Below are 24,246 nucleotides of genomic sequence, written 5' to 3' on the forward strand. Positions count from 1 at the left end.
AAGAGCTGGTAAACATCACGTCTCAGTTTTAATATCCCCCCCTTTTAAAAAAAAAAATTTATTGGATTTAGAGAGTGAAACATGGGTTTGTTATTCCACCCATTCATTGGTTGGTTCTTACACTTCTAACTGGGGAATCGAACCCACATCCTTGGCATATCAGAACGATGCTCTAACCAACTGAGCTACCTGGCTGGGGCTGTTGTTCCCTGAACTAAGTTCTCTGAATAAGACTGGGAAAGGACTTGTAAATCATATGTCCCATATCATTTTCTTGTCTTTTGAATTCATGCATGGAGACCTTATTTAATCAGTAATAACTTTTATTTCCAAATTCACTTTTACAGCAACAGTCAGTGTAAATCATTTGTTAAAACATACAGTACACCAAATGGACGTTCACAGACAGGAAGCTAAGCTAAGATGGTTTCATGTCGTCCCACCCACCCACCCTCAAATTACTGAAGATATCATGGGACTTGTGAGTGCCCGAAGTTTGTCCCGCCTGACACTGCAAATTCATGGACTGAGTCCATTAGGAGGTGAGACTGGGTCAGTGCCCAGGATAACCCTTTCCAAAACCGAAGAGCAACCAGAAGTCTCAAGCCAAGGATCTGTAGATGGGGACGCGCTTGATCTCCACCTCTGCCCTCATCGCCACTTCTTGGCTTTACTTGGGGGACAAAGATAAAAGAGGATAAAGGAAAAGACCTTAGTGGCTGCCAGATACAAGCTGTGTGTCTAGAGCCAGTGGGAAAAGTGACAGGGTGCCCACAGCCTAGAAGAAAGATGCCAGGTTCTGTGGGAGGCATGACTGTGGGCTTGGGATCTGGCGAGAGACCAGAGCAACTGTGTCCCCAGACGCCTCCACAGGCCTCCCCACCAGCCTGTGGCTGAGAGGCACGTGGGAGTCCTGTCAGCGAAGAGGCGAAGCCCCGAGGACCTCTAGCTAGCGAATTCGGTGGAAATCGTGAAGGGAAAGGGTTACAAGGCGGTTTAACTGCTGCACTCCAAGACTTCCTCTGCCCACGGGTAACTATCTTACAGGTTCCTCCCCCCCCAACCCCTATAGCACAACAAGCAATCGCAAACAGGATACAGTCTCACCATTGAAGTCAATTTAAATGGAACTATTGATAGAGTGGAGAGCTTGAAGGAACCAGGTATATAGCATGTCTAGCCCACCCAAGAGACATTGGAGGTGGGGGATTTGGGGGTTGGGGGAGAGCCCAGCCCTGGGGGGATTGTCCTCATTTAAGGTCACAAGCTAGCATCCCTTTGTCTTTATGGGCCAGTGCTCACGTGATCACCCTAATCTGTGATTTTGAGGCTGACCCCAGTAGCCCACCCTACAAGACGGTCAGAGCCCTGGGAATAAGGTATTGGAGAACAGAGCACAGGACCTGCAGGAAGAGGTGCGAGAAGAAATGCAGCCAAAACTAGCGGCAGTAATGCGCCACATCTAATGGCTACCCAATCTTTAAACCACATTGCCTTTTTCTTTCTCAGACCCCGAAGAACACCTGGAACGCAAAGGACAGTGGGGAGCCTCCCAGTGGAGGGTTCTGGGCCAAGGTGATTTCTTTGCATGAAAGCTCTGGCTGCAAGTGAAGGCTCCCGCCACAGCCCCCAGGGCTGCTGCCTCCAACTACCTAAACCGGAAGTGGCAGGACTGGGCCTGAAGTTGCTGAATTTCTCTAAGCAGCAGTTTTCCACAAAGGCTGCTCCCAGTGACAGCAGCTGGGACTTGTGTAAGGTCAGCGAGGGCCTGGCCAAGGCTCTGGGGGTGGTGCCTGACTTGTCACTCTTTCTCAGTCAGGCATCCTGGGGCCCTAACCCCTGCTGTGTCTGTAGGGCCTTGGTGGGGAGGCCTGAGCTGCCCTTCCCGATGGAGGGGCGCTCTCCCCGGCTGGCACTGGCTTCATCTTCCTTGCGATGCAGGGAGTTAGTTTTAAGACCGTCTGTCAGGGCTGCCCTGCGGCTTCTTCCGACTGTGACCAGAGAGGGCCATTTTCACACCGCCAGCCAAGCCAGCCGCAAGATGCACACCTCTGCTCTGACAAAGGGAAGCCCTCAGGGTGTGGGGAGGGGCACCCAGCTTCTGTCCTGGTCCTGTGCTTCAGGCCTCCTCCAGCCAAGGCCTCAGATGTCAGAATCTGGTCTCTGTCGGGTCCCAGATGCTGAAGAAAGCCTTTCAGAAGTGGGAGGACCCCACCAGGGTAGAGCCACACTGGCCTCCTGGAGCCGAGTCCCAGCGTGGGGGTGAGAGACAGCAAGGGGCCCCCATGAGGGTGGGTTAGAAACCTCTTTACAAGCATTTCAAATACATGCGTCCTTTTTTTCCTTTTCACTATCGTAGTCACGCCAGTGACTCCGAGCATAGACAGACAAGTCCGACGACAACGCGACAGGGTGCAGACAGGGAGGGGAAGGCGACGTCTATGTATATGCTCAGCTGCTCCAGCAGGACAGACAGCATGGCTTCCAGCTGGGACGGGGAAGAGCCATTTCCGGGCGGGCGCAGTCCCCTTTGGGGTTGTGGAGGGCTGATTGCATGCACTTGGGGCTAGGCAGTGGCTGGGCTCTCTGAGAGGCTGGCAATCACAGGCTGGGGCAGAAGTGGGGGACAGAGGCGATATGGTCCCTCCCTGGGGGCCTGCCTATCCTGGTGCCGGCTCTGGTGACCAGGATATCCAACACAGGAAGGGGACCAGGTCCTCTGGGAGGAAAAGCCTCTGCAATTCAACCTCCAGGATCACTGCCAAGCCCCCCATCTGCGACGGAGGTCAGGTCATGGGGTTCATCGTGAGGGATGTGCCAGTTGGATGAATGTAACTTAAACCTAGAAACTGAGGTCCCACTTTGTGCCTGGACTTTGCCTTCCATTGATTTCACCCCTTAGTTTAAAGTAGGTGCCACCCACATCCAAACAATGCAAACTACTGAGAAGGGGAGCGGTGAGGCTGGGACCTCGGGACAGTGACATATGAGGGGTACAGGCAGTGACTGGGCTCCACAAAGCGGACACAAGGGCGTGGCGAGGGCAGGCAGGTGGCTGCAATGACATGGGAGGAACAGGAGGCTCAGCACCCCCTCCCAGACCCCCGCACACTCCAGAGATGCCAGCGGCCCAGGCTTGGGGACAAACGGGTGTCCCCCAAGAGGCACAAGTCCTTACAAGAGAACTGGTTAGCCCTAAAGTCCCAGATCAGTGAGGTGGCCAAAATCGTGGCTGCACTTGCAACTTTCAGAACTCAGTAAAACAGGGTTTCCGTGGCGGGGGGCAGGAAGCCCCTCAGTCCAGCCCTCAACCCCAGCAGTAGGGGTGTGGGAGACAGGGGCCACCGCTCAGGACATCGGGGTCAGTCTTACTGAGGAAGATACCCACAGGCTGCCACCCTCCCACCAACCAACCTGCTGCTCCTGCCCACTGTCCCCTCACAACATGGGAGGGACTGCACCCCCTCGCCCGCAGGCTGCCCTGGATGGTGGCACATGGCCCGCAGCAGATCCGGGACCACCAGTTACAGGAGGCCAGTTGGTCCCATTGGAGGCTGTTTGTCCTTCCTGCAGCCCTACCACGCAGGGAGCAGGTCCCCTCCCCCTCCACGCGCTCACTCCCCTTTCCCTATCTCCCTTTCCCTGCCCACCCCTGCCTCAGCCTGTCCTGTCTCTGTCCACCCCCACTGTCCAGCTCACATCAACACACCAAGTTTCAAGTCCTTTGTTCTGCTGCAGCCTCTGTGACATCCCCAGGATGGGGCCGGGGGGTGGGGGGGGCCCAGTCCCTGAAATTCCCCAGAAGCACCGTTCAGAGCCTCTCCTTCTCCCTCTTCTACTCAGAGGGGGGGGAAAAAAAGAATCATAAGTAATTAATTGCCCACGGAAATGTTGGGTGTGGCCATCTTTAACATGTTTTTAAAAATATTTTATTATTCCTAGCCCACCCATCAATTTGGAAAGATGAATTTTGCTCTTATTCCCATCACTGATTTTGAAGTCCCAAGCCAGAGCCGAGCGACAAAAGCAGGTTAAGTGATTAACCAACTGACCCGTCTGTGAGGAGCAGCTGGGGGAGGGCAGAGGGCGAGGGGCCAGGTCATTATTGTTTTGTTTCCCACACTCTCTCACTCTCTTCTCTCCACGATTATTGACCGCCCCGGGGGCCTGATCACAAACCCTGCTTGGCCAGGGAGGCGGACACTTCGTCAGCGAGCGTGGCGAGCTGGGGCGAGTCCACCATGTCGATGCTGCCCGTTGAGGACACGTTGCTGAGGTGCCTCGGAGACGTGTCCCCGGACACCACAGGTGACTTGTACACAATCTCCGCCCCGTGGTCTGTCTTGGCTTTGGCGTTCTCGCGGAAGGTCAGCTTGTGGGTTTCAATCTACAAGACAGGAGGCGAGGGAGGCTGAGATGAAGAGCCAGAGAGAGGCGGACGCCGATGAAGTGGTGACCCTGGTTTGCATCGTTTTCCAACAGCGAACACTTGTGCAGGGTCCTTTTGTCACCTGCCTCCAAGTGACACTGTTCCCCTCTCTGGAGACGTGCCCATTGTAGGTTTCTTGTCAGTGTGCCCTTATAGAGCTCTTCCACACGCTCATGTGTGTGAGTATGTAAAATATACGTGTGTGTGTGTATTTTAATGCATGTGCTAAAAATACCCACATGCTTTGTACTTTGGTTTGTAGACTTAATACCTTCTGTTATCAGTCCCTGGTCCCCTTGGGCCCCTTGATGGCAGTATTCTGCCATAGCGATTGTGCCTAAATGTATCTACTCCCTGGGGGTGGGTATTTCGGCTGTCCCAGCCTTTTGCTATGACCAACAATGCTGTGTGTGAATAACCTTGGATATCTCTGCACACACGTCATTGCACACGCATGGAAGTGCATCCTACAAGTGGCACTGCCAGGGTGCCACAAGGCACACTCATTTTGACAGCCACCGCCCAATCACAAATGGAAGTGTTGAAGTTCTCTGGAGAAGGTTCAGGGACGTCCCCCGAGTTCCTGCTGCCCCACCATGAGCCACATGCAGCCCTCCCCTTTTCCAGTGACCGATGGGGGGGGGGCGGTGGGCCACTCGGGCAGGTATGCTAGAGGATGCCAAGAAGCCATGGCAGGGCCTGGACCCCGGGGCTGAGCACCGGAGGACGCCTGGGGCCTTGAAAGCGTCAGCTGGAGATGCACAAAGTAATTCTCTCCTCGTGAGCCCTGAAGTAGTAGACACAGTCATTGTCAACCTTTTGGGGGGTCCTAAGACCTCTCTGAGTATCTGGTGAAGCCAGAACCCCACCCCCCCACACACAGTTTTTCCATTCAGTTTCTGGAGTCCATGGCCCCGGGCAAAGAGCCCCTGCTGCGGCGCTCACGTGGGGCTGCAGAGAAGGTTCCGGGCTCTCGTTTAAGCTATCAGTACGCTCATTGTACTCATCCGGGGTCGGTGCTTTGACAAATCTGGACCCTTCCAGATTTCCGCATTTGAAAGGCCTTTTTGACACAAGCTTTGCTAAGAACATTCATGTTGATGTTTTTTAAAAGCTTTGTTTTTAAGAAAAAAGTGACAGGTCCTGGGAATGTTCCCAGATCCCCCAAACTGGAAGGAGCTCAGGCGGGGTGAGAGGTGTCCTGTGCCCAACCGCTGAGGCAACGGGGGACTGACCCCAGGGGACCTCTGCCAGCAGGACAGGGCCTTCTGAGCAACGGACAGGGCAGGGCGGGGCCCGTCTCTGAGCCACCACTGCGGGTTGAGTTGAAACAGAAGTTCAGACTCAGACTTGACTCTAACTCATGTCCTTAGATGACAACAAAGTACCAGGAACCTTCCAGAACACCATCTCCTGTGGGCCTCACAGCCACCGGGGATGTGGGTGTTTCTATCTGTTTTGCTGGAGGAGAAATGGACCGGGAGTGCTTGTCGACCTCACCCAGGTCGCACCTGCAAGCAGGGCCTATCCCAGAGCTTCTCTCAGGACACAGACGCTTCCAGAGACAGGGCCGAGAACTTCCTTCACCAAGGCCCAGACCCTGTCCTCCCCTCAGCCTTTTGGGGGCTGTCTAGGGGTCGGGCCTGGCCCCAGGTCTCACTTTGCCACCTTTCTAGCAGGCGCTTCTCTAAAACCTCACTGTGGGCTTTCATGCCGGTGCAAGGCGGGGTGTGTCTGTCTGCTCAGACCGAGGCCGGGAGGTGAGCAGGCCTGCCTGCTGGGGGAGCGGGGATGCGCAATTTGCCAAAGGGAACTCCTAGCTGCCACCAAGTGTGGTGTGATGGCAAGATGGCCCTGTGGCCACTCCAACCGGCTGGGCCACCTTAGGCAGCACCCTTTCTTACACCGGGTTGGGTCTCAGATTCTTGCCCATTCTGGGACATCTTTTGTCCCTCCGCTACTCCTCATTTGCCACTGGGAGACACTGATGACTGGAAAGTGAGCCACTTAAGAACTTGAGGGTGGGCGGGTGTGGCTGGGAAACCCCAAGGGCACTTGGGCTGCTTTTATGCAGATGAGGAAAGTCCAGCCGCAAGACCACACCCTGTGATGCATCCTGTGACGGCCCAGAGGGAGCCTGCCCAGGGTCACACACACCCCCGTGCCCCCACCCCCGTGCCCCCACAGCCAGACCCACAGCCAGACGCAGTCCAGCAACTTCCCCACTGGCACGTCGGTGACAGAGGCTCTCACCTTCGGCCACACTAAAGAACACCTGGGGACTTTACAAACTCCAGGTGTCCAGACCGCACTTGAGACCAGACAGAATCTCTGGGGTGGGTCCCGGGCATCACATCTGTCTGAGCTCCCAGGTGGCTGCAGCGGGTAGCTAAGGCCGAGCCCCACGGTCCTGGTGGTTGCCGAGAATCCACACCCAGCCAGTCCCTTCCCGGTCTCCAGATTTCCTCCCCCAAAAGCTGCACCAGTCTTGTCTACCTAACGACTCGGCTGACAGCCACCTCCCAAAGCGACCTCCTCCCTGCCTGCCTCCTTTACCTTTTTATTCCCTCCGCCAGGGACATGGGTGATATTATCCAGGGACCCGATCTTCGACTGGACTCGATCCTTGAAGTCCAGCTTCTCAGACTTGACTTCCACCTGGCCGCCCCCTGGAACACAGAGCATGCGCCTTGAGCGAGGGCCTCGCAAGGGGTTCCCAGGAGACACCCACCTTTGCGGGCTGCAAAGACTCTCCCGTGTGCAGAATGTGGTTTGGACACAAGTCAGTCCTTCCAAAGGGCCTGAAAACAGTTTGCTTCATCTCCCTAATCAAGTTACGCATCAGACATTTACTTGGAAAACTCTTCCTCCTTAGACAGCACAAAGGTAAATAAATGACAGCTCAGTGTGGGAGAAATTATTCCAAATTCTAAACTTGTTGGCTTCCAAAGAATGAAGTCCTCCTATGTCAACATCCTGTAAGCTGCAGCCCTATAAGACCTTGGAATTAAACTAAAGGGCAAAACGCACCCTAAATAAAGAAGGGTGCGCCTTTCTGCCTCCTCAGACACTCGGTGCCACAAGTGGGAGGCAGGGCCTGTGGGGCAGAGAAACTGCAGCTGACCTTGAACTGCGCGGGTCCACTTACACACAGACTTTTTTCAATTAATGTTGTGTCTATTCCTTATGAGTTTCTTAGTGATATTTTCTTTTCTCTAGTTTACTGTGACAATACGGTATGTGTTCCTCACCTGTTCATGTTATTGGCAAAGTTTCTGGCCAATAGTAGAGGAGGAGGAGTTAAGTTCTGGGGCAATCAGAGTTACACACAGATTTTTGGCTGCTTAGGGGTTGGCACCCGCACCCCCGTCCATTATTTTTTGGGGAAGGATAAAGGCCCCCAGGAAAGCTGCTCACAGTGGGGTGGGACGGTGGCACCAGGTGAGGGATAGTTGTCCCTAGGTGAGACTGAACTCCCATGAAACGTCTAGGGAGCCGGAACACATGAGATATTGTGAGCGACACTTCTGACGGCCTTCTCTCCCCAAGGCGCCGCCTCCAGTCAGCACTGCTCTCTGCCCCTCGGGCCCGACAGGGCATGGGCCAGGCTGGGACTCCCAGGCGGAAGCCGGAACCCAGTACCTACACCTGAGCTGTCCGACCCGGCAGCCGCCAGCCACATGTGCCCCTAAAGTTTCTTTTGGAAAAAGACTTTTCCAAATTGAATTTATTGGGGTGACATTCATTCATAAACCCATACAGGCTTCAAGTGTACAACTCAACACAGCATCATCTGCACCCTGCATCATGCGCCCCGCACCCCAAGTCAAGTCTTTTTCCCTCTGCATTCTATCCCCCCTCTGCTCACCCCGCTCCCCCACGCCCTTCCCTCTGGCTCTCTGCCGCACTGTTGGGGTGTGTGTGTGTGTGTGTTTTCTCCGCCCGACCCCTTCACCCTTTCTCATCACAGTGCCCGCCCCTCTCCAGCAGCTGTCCGTCTGTTCCATTGCTTTTTTTTCAAGAATAATTTTTTGTAAAAGATTTTATTTATTTATTTTTAGAGAGGGGAAATGAGGAAGGGAAAAAGGGAGAGAAACATCAATGTGTGGTTGCCTCTCGTGTGCCCCCCACTGGGGATGTGGACCTCAACCCAGGCCTGTACCCTGAGCAGGAATCAAACGGTGACCCTTGATTCCCAGGTTCGCAGGCCAGCGCTCAGTCCACTGAGCCACACCAGCCAGGACTCCATTGCTTGTTGTTGTTATTTTGTTTTAGATTCCACATATGAGTGAAATCATACGGTATTTGTCTTTCTCTGACTGGCTTATCTCACTCAGCACAGTATCTCCAGGCCCATCCATGCTGTCGCAAAGGGTAACACTTCTTTCTTTTCTTCAGTTGAGCAATACTCTATTACGTAAATGTACTCTTAAATTGTAATTAAATAAAATTAGTTCAGCTTCTCAACTGCACTAGCCACATTTCTTGTGCTCAACAGCCGCATATGGGCCGTGGCTTCCACGCTGGACATCACGGGCAGAAAGCCCTACAGGTAGTACTGATTTCTGTGGGGGACGGAGGGGGAGGAATGAGGGAGCATGGCAATGACCCTGGGGTCCCCTGTGGCAGTTTGGCCATTGGTAAAGTGTCCCCCATGTGGGCTGGACACCCACCCATACAGCCAGCCTTCAGGGGCCAGGCCAGGCCCGTCCCCAGCTCTAGAGGCCCCACGGGCAGCCTGCTTGGAGAACCCCAGGTAAGGGTTTAGGACCAGCATGTGCCCTCCTCACCTTGTCTCGGGCAGCGTGGCCCTGCTCAGGGGCAAGACAGGACGGCCGTGCCTCCCAGGCCCCAGCAAGTGCCACCCTCAACACTGTGACGGCCCATCCCAGCAACGCTTCCCAGCCTCCCTGCCCTGCGCCCCTGTCTGCCAAGTCTACCTGGCTTATGGTGGATGTTGCCCAGTGAGCCGCACTTGGAGGTCACCTTGCTCAGGTCCACGGGTTTGTAGACTATTTGCACCTGGGTGGGGGAGAGGACAGAGAGAATAAAATAGCGTTATTCTATGACGAGCATGACGCAGTGAAAAGCAGCTGCGAGAGCCCGGCCGGCTGGACAGCGTTTCCTGTCTGCCAGGGGCGCGCACCCTGGTCGTCGTGGTGGAAAAAGGTGGCTGGGGTTCCGCCAACCCGGCCCCAAGCCAGCTGGGTCTTCACGAATAACGGTGGAGCTGCAGCGTCCTCGGGTTTGTTGTCCCCACAGACAAGGACCCTCAGGGAAAACCAGGGTACTCCGTCACTGTGCAGGGCCTGTGCCATTTGCTCAGCACGCAGGCGCAGAGCAGTCATTTCCCTGACGAGAAACAGACAGGTCACACCCAGTGAGGACGATCTGTTCGTGCAGCATTTGAAACATCTTTCGCTGGGAAAGCAAGAGAGACGGGTCTGCTGGGCCTCAAAGAGGAGAAGGGAGTATGGGGTCAAGAGGTAGGCTTTCTCCCAGGAGAAGCTTCCAGAAACACCACACACCCACAGCAAGAGTGGTGACAGTTAGTGAGCGGCACCCAGAGCAGTGTGGGGACAGACGTGAGAGCCAGTTGGCACTTGGGTGTCCTGGAAAGTGACACCAACAGGAGGGGCAGGCGGCCCAGCAGACGCCATAGGGTTAGTGTGGTGGAGAGCAGACGCAGACACACGCAGACACACGCATCCGCATCCGGAAGGCCTAAGGCTCCAGCGCGCAGACTGGGCCCGAGGCTCCACCGTGTGGCTGGGCACACTGCCCATCCTCCCAACGGGGATGCGAACCAGCACTCCGTGCTGACCTCAGCCCAAGAACCAGCTTCCCGGGAGTGGGGCACCCCCAGGGACTCCGCACCGGCAGGTGGGCTTCCATGGCTGTGAGAGGTCCCCAGGTGGTCACTGAAGGTCACTTCTCAGCAGTGACCTTGTGATAGGTCACCAAAGGGTCCATTCGCCCAGTGGACTTGCGCTCCCTGCCCTGGAGTGAGTTACTCGGGAGATGGCCTCGTGCCTGAGAGTGGCTTTAATTAACAAGGACACCAGAAACAAAGGAGGGGTTCTACTTAGGTCAAAATCCTCTGGAACAATCCCAAATGATTTTGGTTAATCAGATTCATCCTGGCACGTGCCGTTGATGGAGAGGTGATTGAGTGATGGAGAGGTGATTGAGTCCGGCAGGTGGATGTCAGGTGGGTGCACCCAGGTGTGGCGGCCTGCACCCGTGAGGGTAGGGGTGGGTAAGGAGTGATTCGGAGAACAGGCCTGGGAGAGAGGAGTGCCCTGGGGTGGGCGCCGAGGAGGTGGGCAGGGAGCTATGGGGACTCCTCCCGGCAGGAGGGAGATGGGAATGTTGGTGTGATCCAGGTATCCTCCTCTTCTCTCCCGCCTGGATGAGGTAGCTTGTGAGAGGAGGGGGTGGGATTCAACTGAAATGAATGGCAGGGAAGGGCGGGGAGGGGGGGCGGGATCTAGGGTGGGAGGGCGTGGGTCAGGCCGACTGCCTGAGGGCCAGGTTTGGGAGGAGGCCAGGCTCTGCCTCAGATGGGAGCCCTGAGCCAGCGGGAGGCAAGGGACCCCGAGATGGAGAAGGAGCAAGGCCTGCCTGCCAGGAAGTCACCTCCAAACTGGGGAGTGTAGGGCAAGGCAGAGACCGGAGCCCAGGGTGGGGGTCCAGTGCCCCCGAAAGACCTGCGGCTGACCCGCTGGACCCCCTCTCAGCCTCACCGGCACCACCTCCCTCCCACCAGCTGACCAGACACAAGTGAAACCGGACAGTGCGTGCCTCCTCCTCTGGCCGGAGCCCAGTGCAGCGCAGCCAGAGAACCAGGAGGCAAAGCTAAGGCAGCAACACGATCCGTGATCTCGGGCTGGGGTGGGGGTGGGGGAGTCCCCACACCTCTTGGCAGCAGACCAGGTGGCAGCGGGAGAGGAGAGCAGGGACTGGGGGACAGAGGAGACACAGCAGACACTGTGAGGGAGTGTTAATGAAGCGCCATGCAGCAGCCGCGTGGTGAGTGCCCACACCCCGGGCAGAAGCACATTGCAAGAATAAACCCTCGGGCTGGACGAGATGGAGGTGGCCCGGGCTGGGCGTTTAGTGGAGAAACAGCCCCTCGGGGGCCATCACCACCTCCTGGGCTGCCAGCCAGGAGCAAGGTGCCTGCTCTCAGAAACCATCCTCTCCTCGCAGGTGGACCTCAGGGGGTCTCGAATCTCCTGCTCCCCAGTTGTTAGGCTGGGGCAATGAGGAGGGGGCTGTGGAGGAGGGGGAGTCTGAGGATGACGAGTGTGCACCCACTGTTGCATAAGGGACAGCTGGGAGGATGACAGCAGAGCCCATCACGTGGGGAAGGGGGGATGGCAGGGCAAGTCTCAGGGGCAGTGCAGGGGGGTGCGGGAGCTCCCTGGGAACGGTTGGAGGAAGACAAACTTAAAGGGCTCAAAGCAGCATTTCCAGGTCAACCCTGGGCTGCAGGCAGCCCGCTGGGGCACTTCTGCTGGGCTCCTTTGCATCTGAGAGTCTGTCGGGGGTGGAGCTGGTTTTCAAGCCGAGCGAGAGGCAAAGGAACTGGCTGCCCCTGCAAATGCAGAATTGGACTTCTCTTGCTCTGATAGTAGAGTGAGACCTTTGTGTCTACTCGTCAGAACAAACGGGCCAGCTGTCCACAGTGGACCCACTCAGAGTGAACCTGCCCAGGTGACAGGGGAGGAGGCGACAGCCATCCCAGGTTGGGCCACCTTCAGCCCAACCTCATAGGACTGTGGGGCTCCCAGGAGCCCGTGCTGGGCGGTGAGTGGGGTCACGATGGGTGTTCATGCTGGGAGGGCCCCGCCCCCGCCCACAGGTGTGGGCCAGGGGGAGGGTCAGCCATCTTCCCCACACGGCCCGTGCAGGCCGGGGCTGGGGGCAGGGCACGGGTGCGGGGAGCCTGGGCTAGGTTTCCTTGGGGACACAGACTGAGAATGGTTTATTCTGTGCAATGTCTCGCAAAGACACACACTCATGCTGCTTCTAAAGAACCAGAGCCGCAGGCGGGCGCGGGGAAAGTGTGAAGGTACTCACACTGCCGCCTCCGGGCACGTGTTTGATATTATCCTTTGAGCCACACTTGGACTGGACGTTGCTAAGATCCAGCTTCTTATTAATTATCTGCACCTTTGACAGCCAGAAAAAAGGATGAGTAACCCGCCACATCCAGACGCCCCTGCTCTGCACAGCTGCCCCTGCCCGCGGGGCGGGGGTGCCCAGGCAGCTCCACAGGTAGGCATTCCGGGACTGTGGGTGAACGGGGGTGGACCCCACCTTTCAGCACGGGGTTTGACAGACATCAGTCAGGAGGCAATTCCTCACTTGACTAAGGATTGTGTCACCGAGGCCCCTGCGGGAGCCCCTGTGAGGCCCATGGAGCGGAGCTGAGGGTTCCCGAGGTTGGGGTGGAAGAAAATGTGCTCCCTTACGTCGCTAAATGAAGCAATGCACAGTCCCCCCGGGTCCTCAGGCACACACCCACCAGCCACGCCAGAACATTCACCGAGACCTTTCTGTGGCTGTTCTCACGCTTGCTGGGCAATGGAACTGCCAGGTGCTTTTTAAAACAAATCCCAGACCCCACCTCGACCCAGAATTAGAGTCTCGGTCTCTGTGCTTCTGCAAAGCACCCCTGACTGCACGGCTGGGTTCAAGGGTCACTGACATCGTGAGGAGGACACAGCTGGCTTTACACGAGGGGCGATCCCGCCGCCCCTTCCATGTGCGGACCTGCTCTCGTGGAGGGCAGGGCAAGTGCTGCCCGTCCAGCCATCGGCTCACCCTGGTCCACAGCCCAGCAGGTGCTCACAGGGAACTGGGCGGATGGCCCCAGGGGTCTCCCCACGGTGGCTCTGGGAGGCGCCTCTCTCCAGGCGTCAGGGAGAAGGGGTGGGGATATCAACATCTTAGTGAGGGATGATTTTGACCCAATTTGTTTAAAAACTATGGCACAGAGAAGGAGAGTTGAAAAACTCCATTTTAGCCCCGGCCGGTGTGGCTGAGTGGGTTGAGCGTCGTCCTGCGAACTGAGAGGTCACCGGTTGGATTCCCAGTCAGGGCACACGCCTGGGTTGCAGGACAGGCCCCGGGATGGGGGGCATGTGAGAGGCAACTGATCAATCTCTCTCTCACACTGATGCTTTTCTCCCTCTCTTTCTCCCTCCCTTTCCCCCTCTCTAAAGATAAATAAAATTTAAAAGGAAAAAAAAGAAAAACCGTGCTTTGTCTGCTAAAGTGGTGCCACCCTCATCACCAGCTGCCTCCCCCTCAGGAGCTCTGTGCTTGGAAACACTGTCCCACAGTTTCTATCCATCACGGACATAAATAATTGTCAACTGGAATTCCCAGTTAAGAACCAGCATCGCTGTCTGAATCACTGCCCCAGAGGCCTAGGGACTGTCAGGGTGGCTGTGGCTGGGGGTCACAGCCCTGGCCTGGCTCATCTAGGGAGAAGAGTCCCACATGGACGCAATGGCCAGAGCTGGTCACCAAGGGTCCTCAACAAAACGAACTGAGGACATGACAGCAAAATGCGTCCATCCTACTTTCTGGTGTTAGAATGGCCTTTCCTGTATTGAATGATTAATTATTAAATCACATTAATAGTAGATAATGCTTATTATTTTTAGATGTCCTTAATCTGGCAAAATAAAGAGAGCAATCTTCTCTTGGACGCCATCCCCAGTTTTTTTCTTAGTCTGAACCTGAAAACCTGGGAAACACGTATCTAACCTACTACTTTTTTTAGATTTTATTTATTATAAAGAGAGGAAGAGAAGGACAGAGGGAGCAAAACATCAGTGTACGAGGGATACAGTGACCAGTTGCTTCTCACATGCCCCCAACTGGGGACCCAACCTGCAACCCAGTCTTGGGTCCTGACTGGGAATCAAACTGGTGACCTTTCAATTTGCAGGCTAGCGCTCAACCCACTGAGCCACACCAGTCGAAGCAAATCTACCTCTTTATTTTCTTTTACTTTCCTTTAAAATACAAGGCTATGTCTTTTTCATTAGAAAAGGAATGTACCATTCTGATTTTAAAAACAGAGGTTAAAAACACACAAAAAACCCAACGGTTTTCTTGCCTTCCGAACAAAAACCATCATTGCATTTCATCGTATCCCCTTGAAGTCTCATATATATAAATAAACTACCATCATAAACACAGAAATACTAGCAATTATTGTGTCCATATAGTCTGTACCTTTTCAAGTAACATCACACCCTCAGGATCTGCCGTGTTCAGTCCTCAGAGCATTATTTTACATAATATGTCACATTCCATACTGGGGTATCTGTGCTGTTGGGTAGCGATACTGACTCCACTCTAGATACTATCGACCACCTCACTGTGAACATCTTTCTGCAAGGAGTTTCCCCGCTCCCCCCTCCCCATATTATGGATTATTTTCAAAGCATATGGAGGTAAAATTTCTGGGTCAAAGTTACAAATATTCTAAAAATGCTCAACACCCCTCTCTCAATGGCTTTCTAAAAGGATCAGACAAATTTACCCTGAGAACCGTACAGAAAGTCAGTTCCACCACGCTGCTGCCAGTATCGGCCATTTAAAAACGTGTTTGGCTTATTTCTTTGACATAAAGGGGACCGTGTGGTTGGCTTATCTGTGTTCCTTGGATTATTATGAAAATGGGTCCTTCACCCCCTTTTTGCATTTGGTGCATTTGTTTCCAACATACAAATGTTTGGATTTTCACATACTCAAATTTGTTCTTTGTGACTTCTCCTTTGGCTTTTAAATGGAAAAACCACCCCTTCCTTAGAGGTTCGATAAATACCTAATTCCACGTCACCTTTCTCACCCATCATCCCCTTGGCTCACTGATGAGGAGGCCACCAGAGGCCCAGAGAAGTTTGGCGACTTGCTTAAGTCAGAGGCAGAACCCACACAGGAGTGTGGATGGGGGTTTCTGTGGCCACAGGCTGCGGGTGTGAGAGCAGCATTGCTGTCCTCCAGGCTGTGGTGTCACAAGTCAAAGAAAACAACACTTTCCCTTGGAGGACACGGAGAGGTTCTCTCCGGCCAGCAAGGAGACACTGATGGTGGCAGCCCAGGCTGGAGCTAAGAGCAGGGGGAGGAACGGGCTTTCTCGAACTGCTTCTTAAGGAGTTGTGGTCACCCTCTGCATCGTGTGTTTGAATTGGTTTGTGCCACCCTCAGATTTGAAGGAATCCTACATGACCTCCTTCTTTGGGGATCATTTGTTATTTACAACTTTCAACTGGATAAGTCCCAGAGGCAAACTGGCCTACTTTCACAAAGAGATATTTAGAATTAGAAAACACACACGCGCGCGTGTGCACGCACACAGAACAAGAAAACTTAAAGGATGAGGTAAAAGAATGGGAGGCCATTAGACCTGACAATTACAAGATGAATCATTACATCTAACTGAGCTTCCTGGAAGGCAAGGCAAAAAGGAAAACAGGATGGGTTACATAACTCCCCTTATCTGACAAAGAAAACTCACTAGTTTTTCAAGGAAAATAACCTGTTTTCTGTACAAATCCATATAAGAACTTCATCAAATGAATCAAGAGACATTCAGCAATAACAAAATCTGCAACATACATGAAGTTTTTTCCTCCCAGTGTAGCTTTTTCTTGTTCTAGTCCCACAAAAAAGGCAACGAGCTTTTGTGAGATTTGGCAATAGACACAAGGATATTTACAAAGCAAACACGAATTACTGTTGGTCATCAAATTAAGCCAACGCCCTTTCCAGAATGTTAGATTTACAGAAAGGAGAAAAAGGGGGAATGGCTGGTATTATAAAATTGGAATCCTGAAACAATGTCTCATCTAGAGTAACACGTGTGATACTGAGCCTCAGGTCTGGCCAGGCACTGGGAATACCCACCATGGGGGTGAACAATGTTTTGGAAGCCCCACATTTTGATCTGAAAACTCCTAATCAGGGGAGGAATTCCTGTGGTCAGGTTTTGGCCCTGCAGAAGAGGGTGGGGTGAGGTAGGGCGGGTCCACTTCAGTTCAATCTACTTCCTGGAGGAACCAGAGCAGCCCTAAACCCTCATTAGGCGTTGAACTTGTTCCCCCTGTGCTCAGGTCTCCCAAGGTGCTTCAGCTGGCCCAGCCCTCCCCCCACGAGCTCCCAGGCTGGGCCAGCGGCCCAGGGGCTGTCCCTGGCGAGATCTGTCTCCAGCGCTGCCTGGTGCTGCTGGGCCTGACCTCACCTCACCAGGGTCAAGAGGCCCAGGGCTGAGGACTGGCAGTGGGGTGTTCTGGTGGGAAAGTCCAAGGTGGTCAGCATGGGAACTCACGCAGGAAAACTTATCTAGGTCTGTTAAGTAAACCAGCCACAGAAAAGATCAAATAACAGGGGAGTCACCTGTAGAACTATTTACACTGTTCCTTTAAACAGAGACTGCCCCAAGCGTCTTCAGATGATTTGATTTACACGAGATCTTTTCAGAAGCACAGGTGCTCTGAGTTCCAGGGCTGTTCCAGAGGAGGGTCCCAGCCTGGCTCTGCCGTCCCCTCCCCTCCCCTCCCCGCAGGACCTGCACCTGAGTCCAGGACAGGCAAACTATCCCAGGTAAAACTTCACTTCATTGACTCCACATAAATGTTCTTCACCTGTGCTTTTAAAAACAAGTATGGGAACTTTGTCAATAAATAAATTTAAAAAGACTTCGGTTCTCTTGAATGGAGACAGATGCTTACGGCGTTCCATTGCCATCTTGTGGCCACTTGGGATATTGCAGCCTAAGTGTTTCATCAAAGTCTGAGAGCTCTGGTAGGTTGGTGTCCTTCTTGGGCTCCTAAGTCCTGTCCAGCCTGGGGTCTTCGCATCGCAGCTACTAGCCAGGACGTCCCCAGAGGAAGTGACTTTAGCTCTAGGCGCTCAGAGCCAACCAGACCACCCCACGCTCGGGCCCCTGTGCCCTTTTCTGGCTGTGATTCTGCACGCCCTTCTCAACCTTGGCACCCACAGGGGTCCCCGGTTCTCCAGACCAGGCAGCCTTGGCTCCAAGTGAGCACTTTCTCCCTCATCCTGGATGGCACTGGGATGCCTGGATGTCCCCTGTACTTCCTTCTGAGCTCCCTACTGGGCCACAGAGGGGCTGCTGAGGTTGGTGTAGCCCTGCCTGCCCTCTACACCTTTTTAGTCAGCTCCGATGGCCTCCCAAGCTCACCGCCCACAGCCACCAACAGTGGAGCCTGGGGCTCTCGGCTGTTGGTGCCTCCAACACCCTCTTTCTTCTCCTCTTGCTGGAGGATGGTGGAGGATGGTGTCCTGTCCAGTTAGGACAAACGCCCAGTGGACCCAGCAGGACCTCCGCGATCCATTGTTAACCCTCCTTAGCTCTCTTGTAAGTGAACAAGCTCCAGCCTAAACACGCACGCCACTGGCTCTCCCAAGTCTAACTCTATTTGCAGAGCAAAAATCTCCAGGGTGTAGTTTCCTACTGTCCTCTTCCAGCCCATGTGCCCAGCACCCTATGCAAGGGATTGTCCTTTCAAAGGCCAGTGATAGTCCCTGACAAGGGTCTGTCCTAGCTTCTCTGAATTGAGGCCACAGGGGCACAAAGACTGGTCCAGAGGAAAAGATGAGACCCTTCCACAGATCACTGACTGAGCAGAGCTCAACTGTAAAAACTATGCACGTGCCCTCGTGCCCTCGTTATGTCCAAAAGGACTGTGCTGCTTCGCACCCTCCCCAGGAGGCAAGGATGCCAATTTCACATCGCTCACTCCTGCAGTGAGTAGGGTTTTTTAAATGTGTCTTAAATGCTGGCTCTCTGTCTCTGTGTCTGAACTCCCCCTGTGCTCCTCACAAAAAAGGCAGGGATAGGTATTGGGAAGAGGGGTGCCGGAGAGAGGGGGTGGCCTGGGCTGGGTCTGAGCTGCCTGAGGAGCCAGGTACATGGAATCTGAAAACAGGGATAGGTTTGGGACCAAAAGAGGAAAACTAGCTCTCAGATCCAGGGTGTTGGAGGGGCACTAGGATCTGGGGTTGAGGCCAGAGGTTAGCAGGTAAGAATTCAGGGACACTGGTTCTTAGTCTGAACTACACAATGGGAACACCTGGGGAGGCCCCCTTACGGTCTAACAAGCCTGGGAAAGGCTCTGGTATTAGGAGTTTTAAAAGAATCCCACCGCACGCCTGGGCGGTTCCCCTCTGCAGCCTGACCGAGAGCCCAGTCCCAGGGCTCCGGGAGCAGGCTCCCTGACCTGCAATGAGGTACAGCCGCTGGCCCTGCCTCCCCGTTGCTGCCATCTCCGATGGACCCAACTAGTTCTGTGGGGTAGCCAAGTGATTCTTCTGCATTTTCCTTTTCAAATTAAGAATTTCATTTTGGATTCTTCAAGCCATACACAGTCACTGCAGCAAGCAATGAAAACAGAAGTTTTACATTGTTTGTCAACCAATGACTTATATTGACCCGCGGTGGTTTTCAGTCTGCAGGTTTCCAAGCAGGCAGATCCCTGCACTTCCTTCTTCAACGTGGTCCTCTATTCAGGGAGCTGAGTCAGCCTGCAGACAGCGTGCTCTTCCTCGTGCAGCCGAGCAAACGCCGACTGGGCGGTTACTGTGCGTGGGCTGCAGAGGCCCAAGATCTCTCTCTCACCTGGAGAAGCCGTCAGTCCAGCCCTGACGAAGGAGACGCAGACGCTTCGACAGATCACTTTAAAAGCCTCCTCTGTGGATCCCAAGTGCCTTCTTTTCTCCTTTTCCTTTTCAGTTCTCCTGGAGAGTGACGTGTTGATCTTTGCTGTTATGGCTGAGGTTTTCTTTTGTTCAGACGATTTTCTAGGTCTTCCGTGGAGCTGAAGGAATGGCTGTTGCTCCTCCTGTTGCTGCTTTCCCGCCTCCTGCCCCAGTAAGTCCCAAGAGGAGCCATCCTTTCTCCTTGAACCTTCAGCTGATGAGGATGTATGTCTGTGCCCAGAGTGGGAAGGCAGTGACGTGGGGGTACCTTCCCCCCTCCCCTCTGAGCATGGCGTCACTGGCCCTGGTTCCCCAGATGCCTCTTCCCGTGCAGTGGGGGTGGGGGGCCGTACAGCCCAGGGAAAGTGCACCCCTCCCCTCAGCGCAGCCACTCAGCAGAGCTGTGAGAACCAGGCCAAATGGTGCCCAGACGTGCCAAGCCAACCTCAGATGACCCCGGGCTGGCAGGAGGACTCTGGGTGTCTGCTGGTGTGTGCAGAGCCACACAGGCTGGGAGACGCTCATGGCTACAGTGTTCCTCTAATGAGTTGTCATGGGCACTAGTCACAGCTGCCTAATCTTCTCAGTGGTGCGGAACTGGCCACCTGCGGTTTCGTTTCTCATTTTTCACAACGGGGGGCAAACAGTCACTCTGTGCCATGAAAACAGGCACATGAGGGACAGGGCACAGAGGGACGGGTGCTGCTGCCCGTGCGAAACACCCACCACCATGGACACCAGCTCCCTGGAGGTCCCTCTGCCTCTGAGGCTTCACAGAAGGGTCAGCCTCACACCAACACCCCACACGGCTGCCTCAGGGCTCCTTCTGGGAGGAGACACATTTCACCGAGAGAAGTGCAGGCCGACATTGGAGAAGTGAACACAGGCTCAGGGCCTCCTGCGGTCTGGAGACCAGCTCCACCCCAGAGGCTCCTGGACCCCCGCTGGGCGGGAGCAAGAGTGGGCAAGGCCGGTGGGAGGCCCTGAGGCTCCAGAGGGGCAAGGTGCAGGGTTCAGGGAAGGCACCCTCTGTGGTGGCCCCTTCCAGGGACAGCCAGGCCCAGCCAAGGGTAATGAACAAAACCAGCGGAGTAAAGGGTGCCTGCTGTGGGCGGCTGAGCCATCCCGACGGAGAGGGAAACACTGGCTGAGGTCTCTGTAAGGCTCCCCCTGCCCTCCGGGGGGGCCCACCGCCCCCAAAACGGCCCACACCAGAAGGCCCAACACATCTGCGCCCACACACGCCTCTTCTCCCTTCCCCACTCCCCTCCAGGTGCTGGGGTGGGGTCGTGACAGGCTGACTTGTGTTCCCCAACATTCATAGGGTGAAGTCCTAACTCCCAGTGCTCAGAATGGGACTGTGTTTGGAGACATGGCCTGTAAAGGGGTCATTCTGTTCAAGCGAGGACATTAGGGTGAACCCTAATCCAGTGGGGCTGGCGTCCTCACCAGGAGGGGAGATTGGGACATAGATGCACCCGGGGGAGAAGCCGTGCAAGGGCACCCGGAGAAGGCGGCCCTCTGCAAGTCAAGGAGAGAGACAGCGGCAGAAACCGACCCTTCGGCACCTCGATCTTGGACTTCTGGCCTCCAGAGCTGTGAGGAGGCACATTTCGGTTGTCTCAGCCGCCCAGTCTGTGGATTTCGTCAGTCAACCCCAGGAAACTCATAAATGGGGGACACGGACAAGAAGGGGAGGGAGGGGTCCAGGCCAGGCCCCACCTCCCTCCCCCTGAGGCCCTCGGGAGCTCCTGTGTCTCCACCTGAGGAGACCCAAGCATTTCATAGCACCTGCCTGCTCCTGGAAGAATCAGTTATTCAAAGTGGAACCGCGACTTTCCCCAGAACTGAAGGCTAGAGAGAAGCCAACCTCAACAAATGTCTGACAAAGGCCAGAGACACCCACCTACCATCTGTTGTGTCACGTTCTAAATGCAAGGCAGGCCCGGGGACCTCTGCGGCGTCCCCACTTTGAGAACCCTCAGGTCGCAGAGAGCACCCTTGTAATCCCTGACACCACCTGATCAGCAGGGGCTGATGCAGGGAGGGAAAGAACTGGTACCTTCTCTCCCCTGAGTAGGGCACTTGTGGCTTTGTGGTGACCCCAATAAAGAGCCACACTGCATTGCGGTGACCCCTTGCAGAGGTCCAGAAAAGGCCTCTGGGTGCTATGTGAGGAGTGGGAGCCGACCCACTTGCCTGCCTCTGCCCCAGGCATGGGGGGCCCACGCACCTTCTCCTGGTGTTCTGGGGCCTGCACATGTCCTTACCTTCCCGCCTCCTGGCTGGTGCTTCAGGTTTTCGGTGGAGCCAATCTTGGACTTCACGTTCTTCAGGTCTGGCATGGGCACGGGAGCTGTCTGCAGGCGGCTCTTGGCTGAAGATGGTGACTTGGGCGGGGTGCGGACCACTGCCACCTTCTTGGGCTCCCGGGTGGGCGGGGTTGGCAGGGACGGGGTGCGGGAGCGGCTGCCAGGAGTGCCGGGGGAGCCGGGGCTGCTGTAGCCACTGCGGTCCCCAGACTTCCCAGATTCACCTGGAAAGGAGCAGGGAGTGAGGCCGGAACTTGGACTGGTTGCCAGTCTGCACAGGCCCTGGGGGCTGCCTGTCCTCGGGGCCCACTTCCAGGCTGGGAGCTCAGGAGGCCGTCCTTGAGCTCACGCTACAGGAACATACGTCTTTTCTTCCTGGCCTTGTCACTTAGGGACAGAGACACCTCACTTCCCAGGGAAGCACAAGTGTCCCCCAAGGGCTCCCAGGACCACCTCGCAGGGAGGCAGCCAGCTCTGCCCCATGGCCCTGCAAGGCAAGAGATGGGATTCAACTAGCTGTGTGGTCTCGGAAAAGTCACTTGTCTTGGCTGAGCTCAGGGCCCCAACTCATAAATGAAAATAATTATAATGCCAGCCGGGAGGGAGGCCAGGCAGGGGTGTGTGTGCCGTGCTTCACAGACTCTGGCGCAATTCCGGGCGGGTTCTCCCTGAATGAGAGCAATGCGAGGACCCAGGGGCCACCCTCGTCTGGACCCATTAGACCCTTTACCCACAGGGTGAGTTTTAAGCTGTTCAGCGAGTTCAAGGCCCCTTTCCCACCAGACCCCTTCCCAGCCTCCCCAGCTCTAGAACAGCAGGCCCGCTTCACGTCCACCAGTCCCTGGCTCTCCAAACAAGCCATGCTCACGCCCCGCGCCCTGCTCTGCCGTTCCCTCCTCAAGAGCGCATGCGCTTCCCCACGATGCAGGGCAAACACCAGTGCGCCCGCCTGCGCCCTCCAGGGAGGCTGCTGGGACCAGTCCTCTCCCCACAGACTGCCCTGTGCTCCAGTGTTTCTCCAAGCGGGGCCCAGGGACCCTCGTGACGGACTCGCTAGAGCTGCGAGGGGCGAGTGGGATGGGTGAGATGCAGATGCCTGGGCCCCGCCCAGTCCTGATCTGATGGGATCTCTAGTGAAGGGGCCTGCACACTAGTTCGTCCCAAGCTCCCCCGAGACTCTTGAGCAGACTAGAGTCTGGGAGCTGCTGGGAGGGATGCTGTTCCCTGGGGCTGGGGGCTGGGGCTGAGGCTTAGCTTCCCTCAGCTCTGGGGCCAACTCATCAAGTGGAGAATAAGCATGGTCCTTCTTAGAGTGTGAAATTCCACATCTGTAGTCATCCTTAATGCCATCCAGCTCTGTGGCAACAGGACCGCTGAGGCCTTTTCTCCTTTCCACCTAAGGAGACACCAGCAGGGTCTCTGCCTCCAGATGCAGTCCCACCCCCACCCTGTCCTGCCCTCCTGCCCCCAGGCACATGGCTGGGACTTGGTGGTGGCTTCAGATCCTTTCTGTGCCACCTAATTGCCCGAGCCTGTGTCCTCATCGGAAGAATGGGGAGTGTGGCGCCAGCCCCTGCTGTTTTGAAGGCCGGATGCAGTAACAGGTCACAGCGTCCAGAGCAGCGATAGGCTCCATAGGCTCGCTTCCCAGGTTGAGCTTTTAATAGATGCCAGGGCGACTCCCACTCCCAGACCTTGGTTAGGGACAGTCCGCACCTCCAGCAAGCACAAACAGCTGGAGGCACATGCTCCCTGCCCCACCCATCAGCCCTCAGCAGAGGGATGTGAGAACACGCAGGATTAGAAAGGTCCATCAGGCAGCCACACCTAAACAAACCACGAGAGAAGAGGAAAGGGAATTCTGACTGTTCCAATTCAGGCCCAGTGCGTGAAACCAGTGTCTCAGAAGCAGGCCCTCCAGCTCTAAAACCTTAGCCGGCAAACACGCAGAGTGGGTGGCCCCCTGGGCGAAGCAGGCTCAGAATTACCTCTCTCAGATTTTGCCCCTGCAGGGGGTGGTTTTCTCTGCACTTGCTTGGGAGCTTAAAAAGAAAAATCCACAGAAAGCCTCATTATAATCAAGCTTAAATGGGGCCTCTTCTCCAGGCCGTGGGCACCCAGCCAGACAGTGTGGCAGAAGTGAGTGAGGCGGGTGGGGGGTAGGTGTCCGGGGAGCAGCCACCCCCACCCATCTGTCAGGAAACAAGGTCAAGGGAGCCCATGGGGTGTCCTGCCCACCCGCAGGCTGCCACCCAAGAGCAGGTAATCCGAGAGAAATGCACGTTCTTGTTTCCAGGCCTGGCTCTGGTTGTTCGAGTCAGCTGGCTAACGGTGAGTGACAAAAAGCAGGATCAGGATCACACACAACATCCCATCACAGTTCCTCAATCGCCCCACATCATAGGTGTTACACACGAGAACAGCACTGCAGGAAAACCAAGCCCACAGGCCTTAGTGCGCAGGTGGGCCTGGAGGGACCGCCCTATGGCAAACTTGGGCTGGACGCCACAGCCAAAACATGCAGCAGCCGAAGGGCTCTGGGATGCCACCTTGGGCGGATGGGCAGCCAAGATGCCGCTGCACCAGGCTGGGCTCACGCACAGGCCCCCTGAGCACCCGCTGGAGCCAACGCAGGCCAGGTGCCCCTGAGTTGTGCAGAATCTAAACCCAGTTGCTGGGATGCATCTCAGGTGGGGGAGGGGAGCTGAGCCTGGCTGTTCCCAATCCCCAAAGAGGGCTACTACCCTTTTTTAAAAA

The 24,246-nt window shown here is 55.4% G+C and overlaps 1 protein-coding gene across 17 annotated transcripts in view; it reads right to left on the minus strand.

The window, feature by feature from the left end:
• Window positions 1-1,336: 1,336 nt before the first annotated feature.
• Window positions 1,337-24,246, minus strand: part of MAPT (microtubule associated protein tau) — a 90,028-nt gene continuing 67,118 nt past the window's right edge. For 7 of the 17 annotated variants that reach the window (XM_045182184.3, XM_045182187.3, XM_045182191.3 and 4 more), the window contains 5 exons: window positions 21,448-21,713; window positions 12,515-12,607; window positions 9,370-9,451; window positions 6,986-7,098; window positions 1,337-4,387 (listed from right to left, as the gene is read on the minus strand). In XM_045182184.3, coding sequence (XP_045038119.2) covers window positions 4,172-4,387; window positions 6,986-7,098; window positions 9,370-9,451; window positions 12,515-12,607; window positions 21,448-21,713 — 770 coding nt within the window. In that variant the 3' untranslated portion in view covers window positions 1,337-4,171. Of the gene's footprint in view, window positions 4,388-6,985; window positions 7,099-9,369; window positions 9,452-12,514; window positions 12,608-21,447; window positions 21,714-23,477; window positions 23,532-24,246 lie in introns of all 17 variants that reach the window. The other 10 variants (XM_045182186.3, XM_045182192.3, XM_053910365.2 and 7 more) reach the window with 2 other exon arrangements.

Source organism: Desmodus rotundus, chromosome 9, assembly GCF_022682495.2.
Source record: "Desmodus rotundus isolate HL8 chromosome 9, HLdesRot8A.1, whole genome shotgun sequence".
In the NCBI taxonomy this organism is placed as follows: Eukaryota; Metazoa; Chordata; class Mammalia; order Chiroptera; family Phyllostomidae; genus Desmodus; species Desmodus rotundus.